At 41.0% G+C, this 25,837-nt stretch overlaps 1 protein-coding gene across 1 annotated transcript in view; it reads left to right on the forward strand.

The window, feature by feature from the left end:
* Positions 1-4,437: 4,437 nt before the first annotated feature.
* RSU1 (Ras suppressor protein 1) overlaps positions 4,438-25,837 on the forward strand; it is a 102,003-nt gene continuing 80,603 nt past the window's right edge. Inside the window, exons 1-3 of the mRNA XM_063150551.1 lie at positions 4,438-4,526; positions 4,833-4,944; positions 11,813-11,863. Coding sequence (XP_063006621.1) covers positions 4,836-4,944; positions 11,813-11,863 — 160 coding nt within the window. The 5' untranslated portion in view covers positions 4,438-4,526; positions 4,833-4,835. The remainder of the gene's footprint in view (positions 4,527-4,832; positions 4,945-11,812; positions 11,864-25,837) is intronic.

The following is a 25,837-nucleotide window of genomic DNA, read 5'->3' on the forward strand; positions in this document are numbered from 1 at the left end:
GGCCTTTTTGCAGGTGTGACAGAGCATAAACTGACAAACAGAAACTTATATGTGGTTTTAAGGAATGAAGGTCATTAGTGGCTTCTGGAGGCTGGAGTCAGCACAGTGTCACACAGTTTAAGGACACCAAGGTGCCCAAGGACAGGGCAGGCACTGGGCTCATGGCACTGAGGTCTCCTGCTGACCTAGGGACAGGTGCAGAGATGTGCTCTGGTGACCTGGCATGTGCCTGGGCCACTCTGGTAACACAGCCTTGGCCCTTAGGGTCTCCAGGGGAACTCCAGCTGAAAAGGTGAGTTTGCTGAAATCTATACTTCAGAAAGGCTGCTTTCATGAAGAGAAAAAGCATGTTTCACTTTAAAGCAATTAAATGCTTTTGGACATTTTTTTTATACAATAAATCCTTACTATTGGCAAGATCTGTCACATCAACAAATTATATAAAATTTGTGAAATTGTGCATTAAAAAAAGAATAAAGAGCACTATGAATGAGAAGAAAAGAATTTTTTAAAATCTAACAATAACTAATGCTTGGTGCATCTTTAAATGTTAGAAATATTCAATACCTATGCATAATTTTATTTATAAATGAGCAAAATGCATGAGGTTATTTAGAGGGGGAAAAAAAAAAAAAGCCCAGCAGAGAATTAGTGCTCATGAAGACAGTTGAATGAAGCTGCTGGTACAAGGTTGAATTGATCCAGCCCAACTGACTCTTGCCAAAAATAGTCAAAGTCTAAAATTAAATTATCAAACCCATTCTTTAAAAAAACAAAGGAACCCACTGCTGTCCTCTAACATTTTATATGAGGAACCACAACAAAAATACCAACTGCAGAAGTATTAAAGTGGAGGTCCTTAGAGGAGAGAGCTGATGCTAAGCCATGTTTCTGCCTTGGAAGGTAAGGAGCAATTTGAAACACTCACTTTAAAATGAACAGCAAACACAAAAAAGCAGAACGAAAGAGATAATCTGGAAATAATTATTCCATGAAACTTCTATGTGCTGTGTACAATTCAAAAGACAAAATGTGTACTTAAGAAGAAATATAGCTTCATCTTACAACACTGCCATGAAAACCTTTGCTTTTAGACAGCAATGTCTGTGCACATTGCTATTTTATAATGTCATTGCTGTGAATGCTGCATGTCTGTATTGTAATAACTGCATGACTACAACCTCCCTCTGTCAGTGACAAAGCAGATAATGAAAGTGCAGATTTTCAGTTTCTAGAGCCTGCATGTTTTTATTTTACATGTAAAGCTTCTTCTGCATGTTACTACAGATGTTTATTCTTATACAAATGTAATTTTATGAGGCAGTTATATATGAATGGTAAGCCCTCCAAAGACTAGGATTTGAAGAATAAGCAATAAAATGTCCATAATAATGTTTTTAATTGCCCTTTCCAAGTGGCAAGACTATTCTTTATAAATGAGAAATAATACCACTGTGAGATATTCTTAAAATTATAGTTGCCTAAGTAAAGGAGACAGAAGATATAGAGCTAAAATTCTAGAAGTAATGGTGCTGGTCAATTTAAAAGAGTAGCTAATTTTAGTTAAATTTACAAAGCAATTTTGACTGAAAAACAGTTTTCAATTGGTTCATTAAGCAAAGGAGGAGGTGTCTCAATTTCCCATAATAACACAGGATATGTGTCCTAGGCACCAGAACTAACATATTTGGTGTAATTATTTTTTGTCAGCTGCTGAACTGAAACTGCAGTTTTATTCTGCAGTCATAATTAAAACAAAATGCAATAAAAATTCATGGGATTGACTATATTGTTCCCAATAGAAAACAACTGGATTACTAAGCAAGAAATGTTTAAAATACTTATTAAATGATAATAAAAATAGAGGCCAAATTCTAGGAGGTTTGTTTTTTTTTTTTACAACATTTGGAAAACTAAATATTGCATGCTGGTTATCACACTTGGTGAGTGTAATGTTGATGGATGAATTTGTAGTAGCAGTGCCCAGCACTACACAACTGGTTTTGCAGGGGAGAGTTGCTGGTGCATCCTTTTGATGACATGCTATCCCTCCATTAATATTGCTCATTATCATAGCTTTTCTTGGAGGGAGAAAACAGAGATAAAAATAGAATAATAATGTAAAACATCATTTCCTTGGTTAGTAGAAGTACCTAGGACAGAAAAAAGGGAGGCATCAGAACTACTCATTCCCTTGGTGACCCCCAGCACAGTGAGAGGAACCAGCAGGAGGGAGGTCCAGCCATCACTGCCAGGGAGGAGCAGGCTGGAAGCATCGCTGCAAGGGCAACTTCTGCCTCCTCTGACCACCACAGGGGACACTGCAGCTCTGCCACACAGCCACGGCCGTGCATCTGCTCACAGTCACCTACTTCAGCCTGCAGGCCTAAGGACAGAAGCCATTTGCCAGCCTCTGCAATGAATTCAGGCATCTGCTCTACAAACATTTAAGCCAAGTGATGGATTTAGAACAGATCTGACAGATAGCAAAGATATTTCATAGTTGTTATATTACCAAAAAAAAAAAAAAATCAGTAGCTGGAAGGTATAGCAAGACCTAAATTGGAAAAGCCTCTACTGTGAGCTCAAGCACTGTATGTGTGGGGAGGGCTCTACTGGGCAGACCCCAGGAACAGGCTGGCCAGCCTCTAGCTGCAGGTATAGAGGGAACAAAGTATTTCTGGGGCCAGAGGGGTTTTGGAATGACTGGGAAGAGGAGGGGGGCATAAAAGGGGGGTGAATGGGTGACTGCAGTGACACAGACCCCCTGCAGGAAATGACTCTTCATGACTGCTGAAGGGACAATCTGAAAAATCAGTTTTCATGATCAAGGACCTTTGGATAGAGTAGCTTCTGTATCTTCCTTCCCACTCCTGAGACAATTATGTGCTCGATGAGGCACTGAGAAACTTTAAAAGGAAAGCTTGACAGCAACTCCCCTTTGCTAAATCCAATGCCAATATCCCTGACTGGGGCATGGATTTATCAAATCTTAGACAAAAGGTTTGCTCAAGCAGGACCAAAAGAAGGTCACATAGAAGCTGTGAATGATAGATGGAACTCTTTACACAGAACAGGATAATGAAATTAGATAAATGGCAAAAAACCCCCACAATCCTGATGAAAGGGAGTAATGACAATGTTTATTAAGTGGGAGGTAATTAAATACTTCTATGGTAGGAGTAGAATGTGGGTGTCTAGGCCACATGCAATGTTTTGATCACTGCATAAACGACGCAGAGAGAAGCCAGGTGAGCTTTGCATTAGCCATGAAGACTGTTTTGTAAATGTCTTGTTAGAGTCACATGTGCTGTTAGTTGGAATAAGGGAGCAGGACCACACTACAGACAATGTTACTAAATGGCACCTGCAATAATTTGCCATGAAATAGGAACAGCAGACATGTTAGCACTTGGGTCTTTGGGACAACTGATGGGTGGCAGTTAGGGCATTTTCTTAGACAGGAAAGGGATCCAGATTCATGGTTCTTCAGACAAAATAAGAACTGTACATCATCTCCCCGTACATCTGAGTGACAGTGGGTTCTGCTGAGAAATCCAGCTAAAAGGAAGATACTCTTCCAGCAGTACTTTGTAAGGAAGACCTGAAAACAGACAGTAACTTCAGGAAGCGCTCAAAGTAGTAAACTCTAATTAGGAATAAGCATGCTACAAATCTGCAGTCCAGTATTAAATCCTTACATTCCTAAAAAAGGAAAAGTTGAAGTTGCGCCTCCAGGAAGTTTTTTATTTGATGGCTTAGGCAAACACTCATCATCTTGGTTTCTGTGGATACCATTTTTAGGCTACTAAGTAACACCATGGAGTACATATGCAAAATTCAAAGCTGTGGGTAGCCTGGCCTTAGGTAACTTAATAGATTTAGTCACTAATTGCTCTGAGCTTCCATATCTGTTGAATGGCAGTAGGCAGGAGCACTTCAACCCTTATGAAAGAGGTTATATGCATAACTACATTCTGGGCATGAAAGAGGTTACATGCACAACTACATTCTGGGCATGAAAGAGGTTATATGCATAACTACATTCTGGGCATGAAAGAGGTTACATGCATAGCTACATTCTGGGCAGTAAGGTGTAACTCCAACGCCATGGTGTGTCGAGACCAGTTACAAGTGCTCAGAACATGGACCCATCCTTGTGATTGGTTTTGCTGTTAGAGCTGACTGGAAAACCCAGGAGGGCTCCTGAAGAAATGGAAAACGCTGGTTAAATGCATCGGAGTGTTTTTTGGCGTGAGTTATTTTGGCGATAACGTGCTTTGTCCCCGGCAACCTTTCCAAACCCCGGAGCGCTCCGGGACTCTCGGCTCGGCCCGACCCCTCAGGGCCGCTCCGGGGCCGCTGGCGCCCCCGCCGGTCAGTGCGGGCGGGGCTGTGCTGCGCCTGCGCACGGGGGCGAGGGGGGCGGCGCGCTGGGATCCGCCGGGGCCCGCCCGCCGTCCCGCCGTGGGATCCGCCCGCCGTGTCCCGCCGCTTCCCGTCGTGTCCCGCCGCAGCCCCGTGCGGTGAGTGCCCCCGGGCAGAGCAGGGCCGGGCCGGGCCGGGTCTGGTCTGTCTGTCTGTCCGCCCGCCCGCCGCCCGGGGTGACAGTGCGGCCGGCATCCCGGGCAGTGCTCCGCTGGCACGGGCGGGCGGGGCCGGCGGGGCGGACGGGGCTGGTTCCCCCGGCGGCGCTGGGCAGGGGGGTTCTCTGCGCTCGGGCACTCGGGGCCGGGGCCGTCCCGGCGCTGTCCCGGCTGGTGGAGATTCGTGTCCCCTGCGCGGGTTTCCCCCGCCGTCCGGCTCACGGTGTCCGTTTCTGCCCCGCCTAGACCATGTCCAAGTCCCTGAAGAAGATCGTGGAGGAGAGCAGGGAGAAGAACCAGCCCGAGGTGGACATGTGCGACCGCGGCATCTCCAGCATGCTGGACGTGCCCGGCCTGTGTAGGTACCGGCGGCGGGAGGGCGGGCACAGCGCGGAAACTTCCTTATTTGTCCCGGGAGAGCGGGGCCGGCCCTGGGCGTGGGGGTCCGGGACACCCCGGCCCGGCCCGGGCGCCGAGTCCGAGACGCTCCCGTGCGGGGGTGCCTTTGGTGGCCTTTGGGCACGGGGGGCTTGGGGAGCGATCCGGGGCTGAGCGAAGCGCCCCGCACCAGGCTGCCGGAGCCGTAGGTGTGTGGGTGTGGGTGTGTGTGTCCAGGGGACTCAGCCGTCCCTGTGGCACTGCTGGCATTCTGGCACTTGGCTGATGGGAGACTTTCCCTCTTCTCCGTCCTGCTACTGAAACAAAAACACCAGCCGAGCAGCATCTCCACTGGGTTTTGAAAGGGACAGGGTGACATCAGCCTGCAACGACGGGCGACTGGCCTGTGAAGGAGAGGGCAGCAATACTGTATCACAGATACAGCAGCATCATGCTTTGGATATTACACCATTGCACATGCTTGCTGAACCATGGCAGGGTGCTGCTGTCGGTATGGTGCATTTGCTGTAGTTAAATTCACAGTAAATACAGCCAACCAATAGCAACATGCTGTTATGGTTCTGGAGAACACATAAATGAAGAGCAGGTTAGGTATCTTTGCCTTTTTAAAGTGCACATGATGTTATGACATAGCCAATACTCAGGGAGTTAAAGTTGTGACTGTAGTGTGCCACAGGCTGAAATTTTTCTGAATGTGTGATCCAATGAAGGGGAAAAAAACAAAATCTCAACCAACCAATGTTCTTAAAACTCTTGACTGTATCCTGGTTTAGCTCTTTACTGTGTTTTTTAAACTTGAGAGCAGCCAGGAGCAAATAGACATAACTCTTCTCACAAGATGGATATGAGCTCAGGGAAAGGCATGGCTCACTACCAACTCACCATTGTCTGCAGAGTTGGGAGCGCATCAAGGTGTCTTCAATCACATCAGTAAAGGATGAAGTCTTAAGTACAGTTTTGCAGAACTGAGTTCTGTACCTAAGTCTTCATTCCTTACTACTGTTTTCCTGGTTCTGGGTGGTACATGGGACTTTGGGAAGATGGTGTTGTTAAGGACTGTAAATGTGAACTCACATTAAGTTCTCACAGAAGGTTTCTCTGCATTTCTGTAGCATGAGCAGTTACTTGAGACAAAGTGGTGTTTAGCTCACATTAATTACAGATCAATTTTGAGAACTATACTTAGATCTGTCAGGTATATGGAGCAGCAACAGAGTACTGTTGCTTTTGTTAAGTAGACTTGGTGCCTGCTGTCAACACTAGATACTTAATTAATTAATTAGCTTTTATCTTTCAAGCATGAAAAAAGAATAATGTTGAAGCACATTGATAATCCTAAAGAAAAAAAAAAAAAAAAGGTTTTCTTGTGCAGAGACTCTTTGGGGTTTGTTGTTCAGGCAGGGCCAGGGACCAGGGTGGGGCACTGTGCTCCCCAGATGCTCCCTGATGCCAGGTTGCTAATTAAGCATCTGAAGTGTCTTTGGCAGGGAGCTCCCTACATGAAGTATAGACGTGTGGTACCTTAGACTGCATCAGAGGAGTCTGTGCAGATACTCTTGGTGCATCTTGTGTGACTTGATCTAGCAGGGGGATTTGGGGTCTTCTTCAGTTTGAGATGGAAGTTAGGGAAGGGGGAAATGATGACTGATTTCTGTTAAATTAGTTGCTTTTTCAGTTGTTATGTTCACTGACAGAACACATAAATTGTTCTGGGTTTGGGGGTTTTTTTACCACAGAGATATTTGCCTTCTGGAGAAGGAGCACCTTTCACCAAATACTTCCGAATTTTTCGTAAAGAATTGAGGAAGTGTTAAACTTGTTTTCAAAACCCTGTCACCTGACCCCAAATGGATGGTCTTCTCTAATGAGGGTTGGATATTTTGGTTTTCTCTGGCTAAGCTCTCTGTAAGCTAAAGGAAACTGAGCTGTTACCTTTGCTTCTCTGTGTGTTGCATATGTTTCCAGGGCAGTGTTAAAGCTTGCCTTTTCAGCTATTTTAATTTTTTCCTTCCATGAAGTAAAGATCTCTGTTAAAAGCAATCATCACTATTCATGCCCAATGACTCTTCTTGCACAGCATTTCATTTTTAAGGAGGGCCACCAGTAGATGTTGAGAGTTGAGGTAAGTTTAGATAATGATTGGAGGGAACATTTTTGGCTATTTGAGTTTTGTAGGTTGGAAGGTGTGCCTGAGTTACTGTGTTTGGGAGCCCCTGATCAGCATTTTGTCTCATGTAATTATTTAGTGATTGTGAATGCCCCTACCAGAGGTGCCAAGTACCCCTTAAAGGTAAACTGCTCCCTCTAGTCCCAAATCTTCAAGGAAAGGACCAAGCCTTGTCTCACTGCACGTTTGAGTACTTGCTGCAGGGTGGTTGATAAGCTTGTATTTAACCTTTCTTAACTTAATTCACACAGCGTTAATAGAGGCACAAGGATTTGGAAGCAGCATGCAGCATCTGCTCGGTGTGCCAGTCCTTTTCCTTAGGCGTAGCCTTGTTCTTGTCATGTGTGTTTAGGGAAAAAAAACAAAACAACAAACCAACAAAAGAGTAAGTGATAGAGAAAACTGGTGTTACGTGGGGGCAAAGAAGAGCAGAGGGGAATATATGCCTTGTCTTGGATACAATTCTCTTCTGGCTTCTCTTTTCAGTGTAGTGAATGGCTTCCTGCAGTACAGGGCAGTCACTCATACTTTGTTTTACATTGTCTTTCACCCTCTGCAGTAGGTGTGGGAGAGAAAAAGCAAAACTTGCAATAAACAAGCAAAACTTGTTTCTGTCAAATACCAGTGTCTCTTTCCAATTAAGGATGAAATACTTCTATCTGGAAGGATATTGGCAAGCTAACTTAGACCTGTAAGCTTGGCAACCCTTACATCTCTTCCCACTTTCATGTTTAGCAAAGAAGGAGTATGGTAGCCAGCTTATATACAACGTGGTGTTCAGATTCACAAAAAAAGGTTAAATAGTCCCTGAAGCACTTCTAACTCAGGAGCTCATTAATGACATTAGAAGTAGAGTTCTATTTTTGGCATATTCCTCGAATCCAGGCACTTCTATGTTTTCTCCTAATGAATTAAAATACAAACTAGATTTGTGCTACACACCTTTAGAGTATCTGAACTTTTGATGCTTTCAGAGCTGTAATATGAGAACCCTTTTTCAGACGTGTTCTGTAGAACAGATTTTATTTGAGACAAAAAATACCCCTTGATGTAAGTGTTCTGTGCTTTCGCTTGTCATGCACATACCACGTGACACAGTTTTAAGTGTTAAAGACTTTTTTATTATTTCAGCATATGATAAAACAAGAGTTACACCATTTGTGTGCACATCTCTACTATAGTTGTGCATCCTCTGTGCATAAATAGTGTAAAAAATGTCTTGTCCTGTAGACTATTGTGTTGGTTTGGGTTTTTTGCCTTCATATTGTGAAGTAAATATATTTTGTTTAAATATATATTGTTTATATTGTATAAACAGATTATATTTGTTCATAAAGTACCCACTATGGACAGGTAATGGTGGAGAGCATTAATAGACATCCTGTAGGCTGAGCAAGCATGTCAGCCAACTCCAGCAAGAAGGGAGTGATGTTCCCTTTCCCCTAGCCTAGCAAAGGATAGGGCATTTATTGAAAGGACTTTAAACAGCCATCAACAACCATGGAATTGTTCTTAGAGTGTGGACCAGTGTCATTTATGTGTCTTTTAAGCAGTTGATATGGAGGAGGAGGTACGAGTAAAGGAATTTTTTTGCCCAAATAACTTGTGGCATCTGCTCTGTTGTCAGGGAAGGAATATTGGATGCAATCCTATTTATGTGTTAATTTGTTCTCATTATCATTCCATCTGTAAGCTATTCATATTTTGCATAAAGTACATAGTTGTGTGACTAGAATTCTTTATCAGAAAGTTAGTGTTGATAAAATTGTTCCTTCCTAAAATAATGAAAGCACAGAAGATGGAGAGGCAGGCTACTTGTAACAGTAATGCTCATCCTGCTTTAACTTCCTCCAGTGGGACAGGCAATGTCTTATCTTGGCTCAGCAAAGTCACTGGGGTCTTCCTGTTTTGTGAGTGTGGGGTTTTTTTTTCCTAATTTATTTTACTTTGCTTTGGTTGTTTTGTGAGGTTGGTTGGTTGGGGGGGGGTTTTGTGTTTTTTGTTTTGGCTTTTTTTAAAATTTGCTGATGGGCAGGGCTTTTATTTGTTTTATATTTTCCTTAATAATTAGGTTGAGTATTGTCATCCAGATATTTTATGTGAAGCTAATTTGCAGTGCAGGGCAACAGTATATAAAGAGATTTGATAATAGTGCCAAAATGGAAGAACCTAAATATTCTTCCCTTGACTCACTCTTTTTTGAAGTAATAGTGGGACTGCGACCATAATGAGAATTTGTGATTACTGTGCAAGTAAATTGCTCTGGCAGTAGGTATTATAGAATATAAGTATTATTCTGCGTGAATATCTGGTGAATTCATGAAACCACAGTAACTTATTGCCTGTATGCTAATGACTATAATGTTACAAGGTGTCCAGAAGCTCCTGCAGTGGCATCATAGAGAGGTTAGAGCAATTTCCAGTGGGAATCTCAGTGCCCTTCCATTCTCAGGAGACTGGTACCCGGGTTGAGTTATCTGGCCTGTTGTATTTTGTGCTTACCTGGACTGTGTACATCCAAATAAAACTGCCCCCCAGCCCCCCTTTAGCCTTCTAGATGTTACTTGGGGATGTTAATCAGTTAAGACAGATGTCTTCCTTGCCAGACTTGATTGTTTAGTTGTCCTACAGAATGACTTTATGTATAGGATGAGGTAAATCTCAGTCAGCTGTTCCCACAACACAGTCCTTTTCACAGGAGTAGGCATGTGGCAGTGGAAGGAAAGCATTTTATCTCCAGGGGCTGGTTGTTTGACCCAGGTCTGTTTAATGTAAGTGAGCAAATTTCTCTCTGTGTAAGGAGAGAGCAAGTACCATTATCTTATCTTTGTTCCCTTTCTTAAAATGCTTCTGTACTTGCCTCTGAACTGGTAGTAGCTTTGGACCTTTCAAGACTGAACAATCTCTTTGTCTTGATATGTCTAAAATGCTGCTGGAAGTAGTCCAGAGCACAGACACCTAAACCTTTGCTCTTTTCAAAATAGTACTGGAGTGTAGCCCTTCTTGTTCCTTTGGGGATTGTCAACCTGCCATTGCTGCTCAAAGATGTCATGGAACTTTTTGTCATGCATCAGGACTGACTGAGATAGTGGAGTTTCAGACAGTGTCTAGGCTTCAGTCAAATTTGGACAGTAAAATACAGATTCAAGTGTCTTTTGCCTAGGGATTTTGGCCTTGAAATTTTTAACATGGACTTTGTTCTGTTCTGTATGGATGTGAGAGAAGAAACCTTTCTGAAAATAATATCGGTTGAAGAACACTGTGATGGGACAAAAAAGGAGAGGGAGAGTAATGCTTCTAACGTTGTGTTGCTAAAGGCCAGTGGTGCCCATGGCTTGATGGTGTAGTCAAAAGGCCTACCTTTAGATATGCACTTATTATAGCATTTAAATTAATCAGGAGTTCAGTGATCAGACCAAAATCTGCAGCCTTAAACCTTCATTGTCATTGTTTAATTTCTCTGCTTTAAAGGCAAAGTGAAATGGAAGCACCTTTGTACAGTATCAAAACCAATTATTTTTCCCCCTTTTTTTTAAAAAAAGCAATTATTTTTTGTTGATGCTGTTGAGTCTAGGTAAAGCCTCAGAGCTCCAGAACGACTTATTTCTGAAGTCAAATGCAGGAAAATGAAGTTTTTTTTCCTGGGTTTGATGATGTCAGATTTTATCTGGCTATAGTCTAAGTTCAGTTGCCTTGGAACTGAAGACATCAGACTAGAGGACTTTTCATCTCAGTGGTAGAGCTGCTCTTCTGGTGATTGTGTTCTTATTAGTCAGGCTTGAATATCAAGGGCCCATGAAATGTTGACTTTTACTGATTGTCCCAGTTATTACAATAGTTGTACCAAGAGAAACAAATGTATAAAGCTTACTTAGGCATTTGCTCACAAGCTTGTGACTGTCTCCAGAATCTTCTCTCATTTTGCTGTGTAAATTGCAATCCTATATTTATCTATATGGATAAGCACTCAGTAATGTTAAATGGTTGCTTATGGTTCAGGTACCTGTGTGTCCTTTGTTTTAAAGACAGAGCTCTTTGTGGAGGCTGCTGGTCTGGCCTGCCCTTTAGTGATGATTTTCCTACAATACTCTTACAGACTTTCCATGGGCTTCTTTCCCTGTCCTCTTGTTCTGCATAGTAAGGTGGGGCAGGCAGTGCTTTGAGTGCTCAAATTTTGAATTTTGGGAGAAATTCACCATGGGTGCACTGTTTATTCTTTTCTCCTTCCTGCCTTTCCTTCCTTCACAACCTGCAATTGCACAGTGAACTATGGTGATGCTTTTTTTTGAAAAAACACTGAACTGTCTGATCTGATGGTGCCTTTGAGTGACTGCTTTCATTCTGCTAACAGGTTGTATTTGCCTTTGTTAAGTCATGAGCTTTTTCAAGGATTAGCTGAAACAGGTTACTGTATCAGTGAGTAAATCTCTCCATGTTGTGTCTGATGCAGTAACAGAAATGTGAAGTGCAGAGGAGTAGGTGGACTGGCCCTTTACTCTTGAGCTTCTCTTGTTTATTTGTGACAGTGCACATGAATCATGTTACTGGGGTGGAAAGAATAGCTTTCTTTTTTTTTTTCTTTTTTGTTTTTCAGCTGAAATAGATACAAGCTCTCAGTTGCCGTGTCCATAAACTAACTTCTTTCTCTCTTCATTTGCAGTTACGCTGTCTCACATCACACAGCTGGTTCTGAGTCACAACAAGCTTACAAGTGAGTATTTTCCTGGGTTTGGACTTCACTGCAGGCAGTTGAGTAACCTTGAAAAGTTGACACTGCAAGTTTGATACAGAGTGCAATGACTCTGTTATAGAGTGGTGCTTCTTATTAGTACTTCATAAAAAGTAGAGAGATTGAGGATATGACTTAGCAGCCATTTTCAACTTGCCTTCACAACTTCAATAGACACTTGCAATGTACAGAAAGATCTGTAGTTCTCAGATCACCAGTTAAGCCAGAAATCCATTTCCTACCATGTTGTAATCGTCACAGCAGCATTGTTGTTGCTTCTCTGCCAGGGCTCCTCTCCGGCCCTCTCTGAGGGCCACACCCCCTTTTATCCCGGCTACCTCCACAGGCTACAGCTGCTGCCCAATCAAGGACATCACAGCTGCAGCCCATTTACAATAACTAGCATTGGGGCAATACAAAACAGAGATCACTGCCATACATATATTTACAATACATATATTTAGCCAGGCCCCCACACTACCATGGCTCTGAAGTCCTTATGTTAAGGTGAGGACTTTTGAAATTTTTAACTGTCTCAGAAGCAACACAGTTTGCATTTTAGTGAATGGATAATGAATTTGACTGAAGCAAAGCAAGTTACAACTCCAGTGCATTACATATATAACCAAACATATATGAGCAAGGCCAACTGAATGTAAGCATCAGGCATGGTAAAAAGAGTAGCCTCTTTCTGTCCAAAAAATGGTTGTCTCTTGGTCATACTGCTCACACCACCTTCAGGTTGTGGATATTGCTTCCCTCAGTAAAGAAGTTCCTAAGTGAGATGTTGGTGAATAGCATGTCAAGAACAACATAAATATGAGACTTAACTTGGTAGGGGGAGATACCAGACTGACTTTTGCAAGACAAAAGTTTTTATGGGTTTGGGTTTTTTTCTTTTTTTGTTTTTGTGGTTTATCTACCAGTGTCTTGTACAAACATTCCTGCTTCTTGGTTGTTGAAATTCAAGCAGTGAATTTTGTCTCACCCCTGTTTCTGTGCATCTTATAAAAAGAAGTGTTGGTCTTGTTGATGTTCTTTTTGTCTGCTCTCTGCATGTGCCAATGGGTTTCTCTCTAAACCACTCCTCTTTTTGAAACTCAACTGGAGAGATGGAAAGGGGAGGGGAATGGAACCAATAAAGTTGGTGTGTGTTGACAAGAGGCATATTAGGGTGTTTGTGCTTTAGGGTGTATCCAAGAAAATCTTTACAAATTGAGATGGGTCTTAGGAAACACAAACAAATAATAAAACTTAGCCTGTTGAACTCTGCACTGCTTGCTGCATGAGCTGTAAGCTAATATGTGTTATTTAAAACATGTGAATTAATGCAAAAGTGTCACTGCAGTCTCTGAGCATTTGCAGAGGATTAAGCATGAAGAGAATATAAATATCCCTAGATTTTAGTGCATAAGCACTTCTCTGGATGCAGTTTATTGGGTACTAATGTGTAGTTTAAAGAGTTTGTAGTAAATAAGATAAAATTATGGGCACTTAGTGACTGTGGCTGTGAGAGCTATGAATTAGTTGTTCAGGACCCTTCTTTTGGTAGTGTAGTGCCCTCTAGACTGCCATCTTGCTATTTGTTTTTATCCCATTGTAGTTTTCAAAGAGATCTCAATTTAATTACAAATGTGACCAACAGTTTCCAGCCATCTGGCATATAAATGATGACTGATGGGTGATTTAATGGGCCAGTTAAGGGAGGAAAAATCCCAAGTGCATCACTGTTAAACATGCAGTTCTGTCCATGGCTTAGAAGGCCATGAAGTTACAAATAGCTTGAAGCTGGGACAACAATCTTTTGAGAAGGATTATGATGAATTTTCTCTGGGCATATTGCTGTCTGGCATCTGTTATCAGCCACTGGTGGAGCTGGGGCCACCCAGCTAGTGACTTCTGTGTGTTCCCTCAGGCACTACAAGGAGATGGGTGTCCCTGAACTTGAGCTGTTGAAAGCTAGGCAGTTCATTGTACCCAGCCACTGCAGCTTTCTCTGCAGCCTTTGTGGGGTTGCAGGCACCTTGAGATAGCAGTTCATGCTGCACAACTCAGCTCACCAAGGCTGGGTACCTTAGTGCTGACAGGCAAGGCTTCTCTGGTGCTGTTTATTTGCTCTGCTATCTCTGAATGGCTGCTTACCTGGCACAAGCATGAAATGAGTTGGAAATGTTACTCTTGGTAAACTTCACTATTCTTTGAAATTTGTAAAATTCTTAGAACTTTTTGAAATCTCACACTTTCAGATTGCCAGTGAATCAGCTTTTCCACTTGGTGCCTTACAAATTTTAAGATAGCTAAAGGATGATCTCAGCTGAGCACACAACTGGCTGGGCAGGTAGCAGGGTGTCTGCCTTGCTCTGAGGAAGAGGAGCTAGGCTGAAGCTCCTGCATGGAGACTTGAATCTTGGCTGTCTCACATCTGAGCCTGGGGAGGGCATGTGCTTCAGCATGAGCTCCTCACTGAAAAGCTGAGTAACTAACCTATGTCCTGCCTGCAGACCTGACTGGGGAGGAAAGATACAGTAATAAGAAGTGTCCAAGAAAGATGTGTCCAGGTTGGCTTTAACTATTTAAGAAAAACCCAGAGTGTACCATTTGCTTAAAGCAGTTTTAGCTTTCAAAATACCAGTTTAAAGATTGCCATGACTGTAAGTTTGTGTTACATTAAATCTCACACTTCAATTAATTGCTTTCTCCTAAAGTAGCTGTCAGATCAGCAGGCTGCAAGTACATGCTTTCTCTCAGCCAAGGGATTCTGTCAGCCTTTCTAATTGCTGTGTTTGGGTTTCTTTCATGGCAAGGTAAGACCCTTGCTTGTCCTAAGAAGTAATTCATCAAGTCTGAAACTTACTCTTCTTTCACAAATGGATGTAGACACTTAAATAGACAGCACACATTTTTAAAAGGCTAAATTTCAAGTTCATATTCTCATATCTGACACTGTTGACCTAATCTTTTAAGCTATGTAATTAATTGTCTTAGCAGATTGTTCTTAAAATGACTAGGAGGCTGATGGCAGTGACACTTGACATGCTACACTAAGGTCATATTAGCATCTTTTGCTAGTTTCCTGCCATTTAAATGAGTGTTCTGCTAGGGGTTTTTTTGGTGTTTAGAGTAAATATGTCTATCTGAAAGAATAAATAAATGTAAAACGTGGATATTTTTATGTAAATGTACTTTGTATTTTTGCCACAAAACTATTAAAACTGAGTAAAGTTTCATCAGCAAGTATGAGGACTGCTCAATTAAATCCACTATACTGCTCAGAATACTTCTGTTGCATGGATTTTAGAGTATTTCTAGTGTGCCATTTGTACTTCATTTATGTGTCTAAATCATTCATTATCAGACATACTCAAGTCCACATTGATTTTTCTGGAGCATATTAGGCTGAATTTTTTTTTCAGTTATCTGGTGCTGTGCTAATGGAGGAGTCTTGAACTGGCTTTTTCTGCTCTGGGTGACTACTGAAACAGTGGAGTCTGTCCTTTGCTGCTTGGTGAGAGCTACTTGTGCTTCAAAATCAGAAGCAAAACTCTCAGGGAAGCCAAATAGTTGTGATTCTGCAGTCTTTTTGAACCAGGTGCTGCATAAGTGACAAAGCTGGGATGATTCCTCTGCAGGATCTCTGACAATCCAATAGAAAGCAGAAGGAGAAAGTGAATATTTGTGCCTTTTCTTGGCATAATGTAGACATAAGGGCCAGTGTCTCTATTTGTTATACTGGGTGTTTTTTGTTCCATCATTTAGTAATTTTAAAGCCTTCTATCCAGTATACAGCTGAGAAGCAAAATTGAAGATAGTCTTAGCCTGTAAAAGTTGTCTGATCCTAACCCAGGTGTCTTTTGAACCCATTGGCTACCATCAGAGTAAATGCAATAGAAGTTCTAACAAATGTTTTTTAAATTGGTGGAAATGAGTGGCTGAACATAGGTATCTGTCCTTCAGTGTGGTGGATTAATTCAGGTAGATGTGACCAGGTTGTTTTTGCTCATGTCACATGATGCTAGCTGAGGGACATACAGATCCACCTCCTGCTCAATAGGATAATTTATGAATAGTGGTAGGGAATTAGGGTATCTCTGCTAGAGGGGCAGAGGGGGAGTTTGAGGCACAGGACATACTGTTGTGGAAATTACATTTGATCAGTTTGGTCAGCCACCAATATTGTTTCTGCATCATCTGTGCAACAGTAGTAATTTTTGGGTATTTATGCTTCTGTTTTGGGTATTTCTAGGGCTGCTTCACTCAAGTTCAGGTGGAATGTCACTGAAAGTTTGCAGCAGTCTTGGCCACTTGCTCATCTGGTGCCTCTGTGCAGGAGGAAAGAGACCTTCAGGTGTTGCTGTAGATCTGCCTGTTCTGCAGGGGCAGCTGCCATGGTTCCTGTGACATTGCTGCTCTCTGCTTCATGCTGGGATAGCAGTGCCAGTCGTGTGTCAAGGAATTTGTCATAAAAATTCTTGAAATCAAACTTAGAGCTATTTTGTTCAGAGCCCTTAAGCTGGAGTTCCTGTTTTAATAATGGTTTTGGGGAACAGGCTGGAATTGCAGAGATTCTGAGAACCCAGGTCAGGGAGAAGAAGGGTTATATATCCCCAGGCTTGTCTGTTTTGAATCTGGATCTTGCCCCATATCGTGCCAAGCACAATGAGGTGGAGCTCTGGGACACAGGGTAAAATAGATCACCTGAGTCAGGATGAGGATTTTATTCAGAGCTGATGGTAGGGTTTGTCTATCACGTCTTGAGGGCTCAGGGGGTTTTATTTATTTATTTATTTACTTTATTTGTAAATTGATTGTACTGGTACAACAAATGGATACCTTTGACTGGAGAAAAGTACCTTTGCAGGCTGAAGTCAGCAATTAGGTTAGGTTTCATTTTTGGTCCCCTTGTGCCCCACTAGATTTGTGAATGAGAAAGAATTGATGTAGAACTAGCAACAGAAAAAACTCAGTTTCATAAAGAATATGCTCTATTAGAGCATAAAAATGTGGCTTAAGCCTTGTCTGCTTTTTCTTAGCAGAGCAGCTTTTGTGTACTATTTTGCCATAAAGTATGAAGGGGATACTGAACCTTATGGAATTTAATTAGGTCAGCTAGCTCAAGGTATTCTCCAGCCACTTAGAACGTATACAGAATTTCACATCCTAGTATAGGATGGGAAATCCTTCCTTGGCATGCTGATGAAGTTTTGACAATTAAAATCCATGTATTATATTGTGAATAGGAAGTGTGTTTGAAGAGGTTTCAGATGCTCATTTTGTCTGTTATCACAGCCAGAAGGGCACAGAGGGGAAGATGTGACTGGGAAACAGGCTGGAATATTAAAGGTTAGTTACTTCAGCACTGGCATCAGGTGTCATCAGTATGTTGCTGCCAACCTGTTTTGTTTTCATTTATTTTGGGATGTGCACTAAGTCTTTGACTTGTAACTGCTATGACAGTTATTTGCCTTGGCTGCCATTGGTGGTTAATTAACATTGCAATCATTTGAAGAAATCAATGCAGAGATTCTGTGTCTGCGGGTACCGGAGTGTTCCCGCTGCCGGTGCCGTACCGTGCTCTGTGCTTTGCCCAGTAGAGGTCACTCTTTGAGCACATTTAGCATCTTTTCCCGGGAAGCCGCTGGTGTTCCTGGCAGCTATTCATCCCGACTGCTCGCTGATGGTGCTCAGCGACTTCGTTTTGCTCTTCTCCTCAGTCTCCTTAACCTCAGGTGGTCCTGTGCTCACTGGCTTCATATATTCATGTGCTGTCTGTAAATGATCTCAGAATTTTCCTGCTATTCATAGCTCACTCCTGATGGTTTCTATATCCTTTTGTTCTGGTACTCTGATTCCTTATCCAGTATTATCAAATGATTAAATAATGAGAGATCAGGAGCAACTATTTTTTACTCAAACCTCCTCTGTGTTACCTGATGTCATGTTCTCTGTCCTCCTCTACCATTCTTCTGATGTGCTGTCCTATACTGTTCTGTGGTCTTTTCACTGCTTCTCCCTTGATTCTCATGTAATCCTTTAGTCATCTTTGGTCCCTTCCCTTTTGTGGGGTGATCCATTAGTTTTTTGCTGCTGGTTCCCATTTCCAGACCTGAATTTTGTTTGAGTTCACTATGTGCTCGTGTCAGAATGGCTGTGTCTCATTGATCATTGTTCTTTTGACAGCCATGTGGTCACCCTTTATCATCACTGTACATTTTGCTTTCTTTCAGCAGAGCAGTTCAAAACTTTTTTTTTCTGCTCACATGACTTACTGCTTCTTTGCTCTGCCATCTCCTAAATTGTTTTTCTCTCTGTGTGTGACCTGCACAAAAGCTTGTCCTTTCGTTGCTTTTAACCCTCTTGACTGTGTCCTTGATCTTTTTTAGCACGCTGCTAAAATATCTTGGTTTAATTTTTACATAGGATGTCTCCTTTCTGAGTCACCTTTCTGGCTCTAGTCTGTACCTGGATCTATTGGAGGTAGTCCAGAGACATCAACACTGCATCTGCCTGTCCTGAATTCCTTCCCAGTCTGGCTGCTTTGTGTTCTCCAGTCTGCTGAAATGTGTGATGGTGTCTCCCACTGGTATTGTCTGACACTTTGCATCTTGCCTGGTATCAGGTTATTTATATTACTAATTTGCTGACTTCTGGAAGGAATCAGATGACCGTGTACTCTTTAGTCTTTGTTATTTCTTGTATTCTCCTCTACTATGCTTCTGCCTCTGCTTCCTTCTGGTAAGTCATTCCATGCTGTTGTCCTGACACAATATAACAATGAGGCAGGCAGTGTCTGCAGGGTGAGACCAGGGCTGTGTCCAAAGCACAGGACTTGTGCCTGACAGTGTCTATCAGCTGTGTGTGGGAGAGATGCTTTAAGCTAGCTGTAAGCCTTTCATTTTTTTGGTATGTTTTGATTTGGTCTAACTTCCCATTTCTGATGCAGGGATCTCTAATGGGAAATACCTTCCTGAATGCAGTACACAGGAGGATGTGAAAAGGAGATCCCTATACATATGCCTTACTACATTTGTGACATCTGGGTTCTACTCAAATGTGTTGATTAAATACCTTGTTAGCTTTTTCTTTTCTTCCTAAAAAAAACCCCAAACCTTTGGTTCTGAGAAAATACAGATGGTAGAGCATTTTAATCTTAAATGTATATAATATCAACTTTGCTTCTTAGAAAATTTGGGGAAATGAAACAGAATAATGTGTGAAAGAGTTATGTGCTGCAATGGTATAAGGATACATGCAGAAAGTGCCCAATTTATGCACAAATTAAATTGTGAAAGTTTGTGCTGTATGGCACCAAAGTCAGTTTTGCCATAAGTAAAGCAACACTAGACACAAATCACTTGTCTTGAACATAATTCTTCAGATACTTTTTTCTTCTTTTAGTAAAAGACACCTGCAAGCATATTAAGTCCTTTTTTGAATTCTCAACATTTTCCAACATGTTACTGCAAATTACTTGTGTCTTCATCTAAGCCCAGTGGCTTAAAATAGCCCTAATTTTTTTTGTGGAATCCCCATATCATTCACCATGTTTATATTCTCCATATAAATCCTCTTGCCACATACAGACTATTTTGCAGTTGGCATTTTCAAAGGAAGTGAACATTGCAAAAGTGAACTCACCTCATTAAAAACATTAATTTTGTATTACAGAATTTACGGTCTAACAAGCCAAGTGGAATTTTTTGGCTTCTAATATGGAAGGACTGAGACAAGAAGGTATATTTGGTGTAGATTGAGGGGAAACTGGATTTAATTTTGTCCTTGGTTTTGTACTCTTATTTTTTATGTGTTCTTTCAGTAGTCAGGTGCATTGAAGTGGATAACTACACAGCATTTCCCTTCAGACTGCTCACCCTCTGGCCTCTTAACTTTTTCCATTCCTGTAGCATAACATTTGGGGTGAAATCATTCCCTGATCTTGATGTGATGATGGCAGATGTGGTGACTGGTTGCCACCAGTATTATCTCCTTAGCTGGAAATGAAATGTACAGTCAGCTGAAGCCTGGGTAAGCTAACAGAGGGGCACAGGGAGGACTCTGTGCCATACAGGCCTAAGAGGTGGCTTTAAGTGCTGGGTGTGGGGAGCTCAAACTAGGAAGGAGCTTAATTCATTCCCAGTTCTGAGAACTGGAGCAAGAAACACATGTGCTGACTCTGCTTTTGAGCAGTGAGCTTTTTTACTGCAGCCTCTTCTGTGAGTGTGTTTAGAGGACAGGCTGGTGTCCCCACCTAGCAGTGTCAGCACAGCAGTCTGCAGTGCTGAATAGGGAAACACTCAGTTGATCCAAGCTGCAGTGAGAAATAGTCCTATGTGTGTTTCTAAAAACATTTCAGTGCTGTAAAAAGTTTAAACTCCAAATACTAGCTAATAAGGCAAACTGAAATCATGAAAAATTTTTAGACACACTGAAAGCAGAATTTTGTAAATAAGCACTGCTGGGCACACAGGTAGATGGACACTTGAGTAAGAGGCTGAAGTGATCTTCACTTTTGAGGGTAATCTATAGTAATTGTTCAAGGGCTTGTGTGCAGGACATCTTTGGTTAGTTCCTTTTGTAAACTGCAGAAAACAAGTTGAATAGACTGAAGTAAAGAGAATATTGAGGAAGGGAAAAGTGAACTTACTGAACGAACTTTGGACGGGTTGCTTTATCTAAAGCCAGCAACTGTGCAGTCATGAGAAACTATGAAGAGATAATGCTTAAACAGTTCAAACACCTGGAAGAGACTCATTGGCATTTAGTGATACTGTTTGCATTTGATGGAAGCCTAATATTAAATCTCAATACTATCAACTAAAGTTCTTTTGTCCTGCAGAAGTTATTTCTCTTAACCATCTGCTATTGAAATATCAAGACACACAGATGATCTGACCTGCAATAAGGGTACATAGCCTGCATTCTTCAACTTTGTGGATGGTGTACCTCATGGGGTTTTTTTTCTCATGACTTAAATGTAAGACAGCAAGTGTGTGGGCTGAACTGTGCTCTTCTCACAAAGCAGTTATTGAAGATGAAGATGCTGTGGTTGACCACAGTAATTTGAAAAGCTCGGCTAACACTTTGTTCTCTTCAAAATTATTTGCAGAAATGAAGTACTTGTTTATATCCACATTTTTTACGTATCCTTATTCACACCATTCTCTAATACTGTTAAAAATGCTAAAAAGCATCAGATTTTTGTGAGCTATTTTGGTGTGGTTTCAGTTCTTTGCAGTTAGGTGATGTGTTTTCAACATAGTAATCCCTTCCTAACCTCAGCCCCTGGCTTCTAGGATTTCTCTCCAAATTCTGACATCCTAAGCTCTCTTCTCAGAAAAGAACAGATTTATCCTTTCTCTTCACTAGATGTCACTTGATTCCCAGTGTCTTCTCAGTCTTTCTTGTGCTCACTGCTCTTCTCCTTAGACTCTGGCTTCTAAATGAATTCTGTTTATTGACAAATTGAGCTATAGTGTAATTTAAACATGTTCATAAGAACAGTTTAATATCTGAGGTTCTTCTGTGGATAATTGAAATAAAAAATCCCTGCTGGTTTCTGGAAGGAGCTGAAGATTAAGGAGACAAGTTTGTTTTTAATGTTTTCAGTGGGAGGAAGATTAATATCCATCTTTGGAAGAGTGAAGGGAGGGCAAAAGGGGAAACTTGAACTACATAGTGTGTAAATTAAGTACTGTATGCTTCAGCTGGGATCAGGATTCTCTCCAGTTAGCTGCCAAATATGATATCAGCATGCCTATGAATATTTAAAAGGAAAACTGTTGTGTTCTCCCTCTGCTAATTCCTCTTTCATTTTGGTGAAGCTGATTGCTTCTCTTTCTGTATAACAGAACCCTTGTCAAATTAATCTAAACATGACTCTAGCTCTGTGAGTACAGTTATACTGGATGCACAGAGTGCATTATATATTTAGTATTCTAAATTCTTCCTCCCCCATGAAATGTGAGTAACATTTCATGTCTTTATGACCTTTACACTAAGGGATCCTTACTCATGAAAGCTTCCTGTTGATGCTAACTGGATTAGCAAGTCCACAGAATTGAGTTTATTATGTTGTAGAGCCCTCAGGTTTTACTTCAGTCTCAAAAAGTGGGTTCTTGCTCTTGGCAAGAAATCTCTGCTTGGGATCCACAATGGACTGATGGGACTCTGAAAGGTGTGCATTGAGTTCTCTTTACCTTGTATGACTCTTGACCAGCTTTCCAGTGGAACAGTTTAATGAGAAACTGGCATAGTTGCATAAATCTCTCTTCTGACAGGTACTGCTATTTTAATAGCTCTTTTGGATAAATATTCCCTTAGAACCTGTAAAGGTTTGGAGTACTACTGAACATCATGTTCCTAGGTACTGCAAAATTACTTCATTAAGTAAAGAAATATTCTGAAAAAGCTAGGGATTCTGCAGCTGATCGCATTCTAAGGATGTGATTGCCAAATAAATTAATCTTACTTTAAAAAATTAGCATTCTTGTTTCTCAATGATGTCTGATTCAAAAAACATTGACTTGAGTTGGAGGCTTTCTGTAGCCTTTGGTGTCATATTTATTGAGGAGATTGCAAGCCAATTCATGCACAATTTTTTGCATAATCAGGTATTACAGATAGCACTTTCCAAGCAGCAGTGGGACAATGTTTATTTTGGATATTCAGTGTTAGGGGTTAAATGAACTGAAATGTTTAATGCAGTTTCTGTACTGTGTGTTCTTCTCATGGCGACTTATATTTTTACTAAATCATTTCACTTATTCAGTTGAGTAGTCTATTGACCCTTCTAGTTGGTTTTTTTTTTTTCATCTGAAGTTCCTTATTTAAAATGTTTTTTATTTTAGTTTCAAACTTTAAAGGAAATTTTGATACACATCTTTTTTACTGAGAAATGTTTAATTTAGTGTCTTTATTAAACAAACAAAAAAAAAGCAAATTTCATCTTTTGGATAAAAAGAAATAGAAACTTAATTTTGCAGACACCTGAGTTTGTTTACTTTTGAAGCTGTAAGGATTGCTGTTGTTTCCCAGGGATTCACAGATGTTTAAGAGAAATAATCTTGGTGACCATTTTCAGAAATAATGACTTTTTGAAGCCTGTGCATTTTCAGCTGCCACTACAGGAGGAATTCTATTGAGACCTGTGTGAATGGCAAAAGAGTTACTGAGTGGAACTAGAGGGAAAGTAATGAACTCTTTCTTCTTTTCTGTTTCCTGTGTTCTTCATCCTTTGTCAGAGGTTGGGTACAGAAAAGGAGCTGGGTTTGCATGTCAGTTCTAGGTAGTGGTATGAGAACTCTTGACTTCCTGCTTTATGGGAAGGGGTTGCATCTGAGACAGGTGATTCCAGGCTGCTGTCACTGATCTGGATGTTTCTAGTGAGTTTCTCTGCAGGATCCAGCTGTCCTGGATGAAAGATCCTTCTAATGCAGTGCCTGCTCTCCAGCTGAGGGCAACATCAGACCTTTAGTAAAGATCATGTCTGGTGTTGGCTTCTGGCTCTCATGCTGAAAGAGAGCTTAAGGGTCAGATCCAAGATACTCTAAATGTGGAGTTACATAGTCATTGAATAGTAGAATTTAATCTTTCTTATCTGTATTTTGGAAATAGTTTTGTTACCTTTTAAATAGCTGCTGGTTGTATAGGAATAAAATGTAATAATTTGCCTTGAGTAAACTTGATGGGAACTTGATGTTTTAGTGCCTAAAGGATTGCCACTAACTTCAGGGCAAAAAGAGCATAAATGCTTTGAAGTATAACAAGTTGCCAATCCTTATTTCCAGAAACATGAACAAAGTCCTCTACATCCTTGTGGGCAGCCTATAGACCCTGTCTTTCACTGTCAACCAACCCTTGAAATCAAGGTGAAGCCTACAGCTGTCATAGGGAATCACTGTATGCAGTTTCCAGCGTTGAACAAGGGGAAGCTGTTCCTGGTCTTGTGAAGTGAAACTTCACATGAATGGGGCTTCATGACGTGACTGAAGCTTCGCAGGAGAACGCAAAGGCGCTGGGCTGCCAAATTTTCCTGGTGTTTGCTGAGGGGGAGTTGTTAATGACACTGGGCAGCAGATGGTCTCAGGAGAGTTGTTAAGACACTGCCGATCGTACTGTAAACACGTGGGTGAACAGAACCAGGATGCTGACAGTTCACTCTCACAGCTCATCGTGACAAGGAGACTCGAGTGGAATTCAGCATTGCCAGAACATGAATGTCTCGAGATTTGGCAGTCAGCAGGCTGCCGAGTGTATCTGGGAAGAGTTTTGCAACATAGTAGTGGGATGGTAGTCGGGTGGTGTGAAGTTCAAAACAGAGGATATGCCTGGTCAGCCTTGCTTCACTGCCAGTGGTCTTTGGACCTGAAGCTACTGATCCTGTGCAGTTTAGCTACAAGATCAGTACAGGACTTAAATTCAGTCTTCTAATTTTTGTTGAATACAAGATAGCATTTATTTGTATTAAAAATGTATATGAATTGTTGAACCAGAAAATAAACTATTAGAAAAAAAGTCCTCTCTTCCCTACCACAAGCCTGGTGTTGACCTACTCTTCTCTTCTTCCTTCTCACAAAATACCTCCAGGCATACCAAAAAGTACAGTTGTGGACTAGGGCTTTTCATTTTGATTTAACAGGGTAAGACACAAAAGCATTTCATTTAAATTCTTTGCTAAATATTTTGTCTTTTTCTCATCTCAGCCTGCTTACCAATGCAGATTTTAGTATATCTTGAAGAAAACAGTGATATAAAGTATCCTAAGTGTCATTCACAACATGAAATACAGTATGTGGGGATTAAACAGATATATCAGGAGACAGTGTTATATCTGTATTGGTCTTCTATTATTAAAGCTTTGACTAAACTAAAACCCATATTTTCTAGTACTTTTGATTCCTAGTCTTCATAAATGCAGTATCTGAGAAGATCAGAAACATGATTTGCCTGTCTGTTGCATCTCATCAAAGTCAAATTATGAAGTCTAATTTCTGAAAGGAAAATATTTTAATACTGGTAATTACTTTTCTGGTGAAATATTGAGGAATGGAAACAGCTGAATGATGCCAATTAAAATCCTCAGTTAACTTCTGTTAGGGAATAATTTAAAATAATAGTAGTAGTGAAATACCCTTTAGTTTGTGAACACACATAATTCTCACTATCAGTGAATGACAGATAAGTAAGGACCAGTTAGAAAATACCTCTAAGGGAGGTCTTCTAAATGCTCAGATTTGCCTTAATGACTTTTATATAAAAGTCTGCTAAAAACCTCCTGCAATGAATATGGCCCTCAACAGTAATATTTATGCAGTGTAATTAGAGTCTTTGTTAGGCATCCCATTATTGTTCACATTGTAATTAGACTTACAATCTAGTAAATGTGACATACTGCAATGTTCTGCTTTGTAAACATTATTGACTCCATTTTAAGACTGAGATTGCCTCATACCAACAAATAAAAAAAAATCATGGCCTCATAAAACCTTCTAATTATTTAGATGAGCACTTTGTGGATTCCTGAGGCAAAGTTGAGACTGAACCAAGGTGAATATTGAGCACAGGTGCAAGGTTCAGTGCAGGTGACTTGCCAACCCCCTTTACACCTCAGCTGGCTGCTTAAATCTCACTCAGTTTAAGGGGAGAAGAGATGCAAATCTGAATAGCTTTTTAACCTCATTAGCACAGTCATTCATGTTGTGTTTCTGCCTTATAGTTCATGTTTTTAGGTAGTAACAAGCAGCTGTTGATCTGTTGGTTATCCACTGTAGCCATGTATGAGTATTGATCAGTTAGTTTATCACTCATGGGAGGTAACTGAAAGTGGTCTTGGGTAAACAGTTCTTTTAAGGCTGATTTTTTTTTCTTTTTTTTTCTTTTTTTTTTTTTTTTTTTTGTAAATTTTGTTGTCTCTTAAATGACCAAGAATTTGGATACTAAATTATAAGCAGATAGGGCCAT

The sequence above is a fragment of the Melospiza melodia genome, chromosome 1, assembly GCF_035770615.1.
Source record: "Melospiza melodia melodia isolate bMelMel2 chromosome 1, bMelMel2.pri, whole genome shotgun sequence".
Classification (NCBI taxonomy): Eukaryota; Metazoa; Chordata; class Aves; order Passeriformes; family Passerellidae; genus Melospiza; species Melospiza melodia.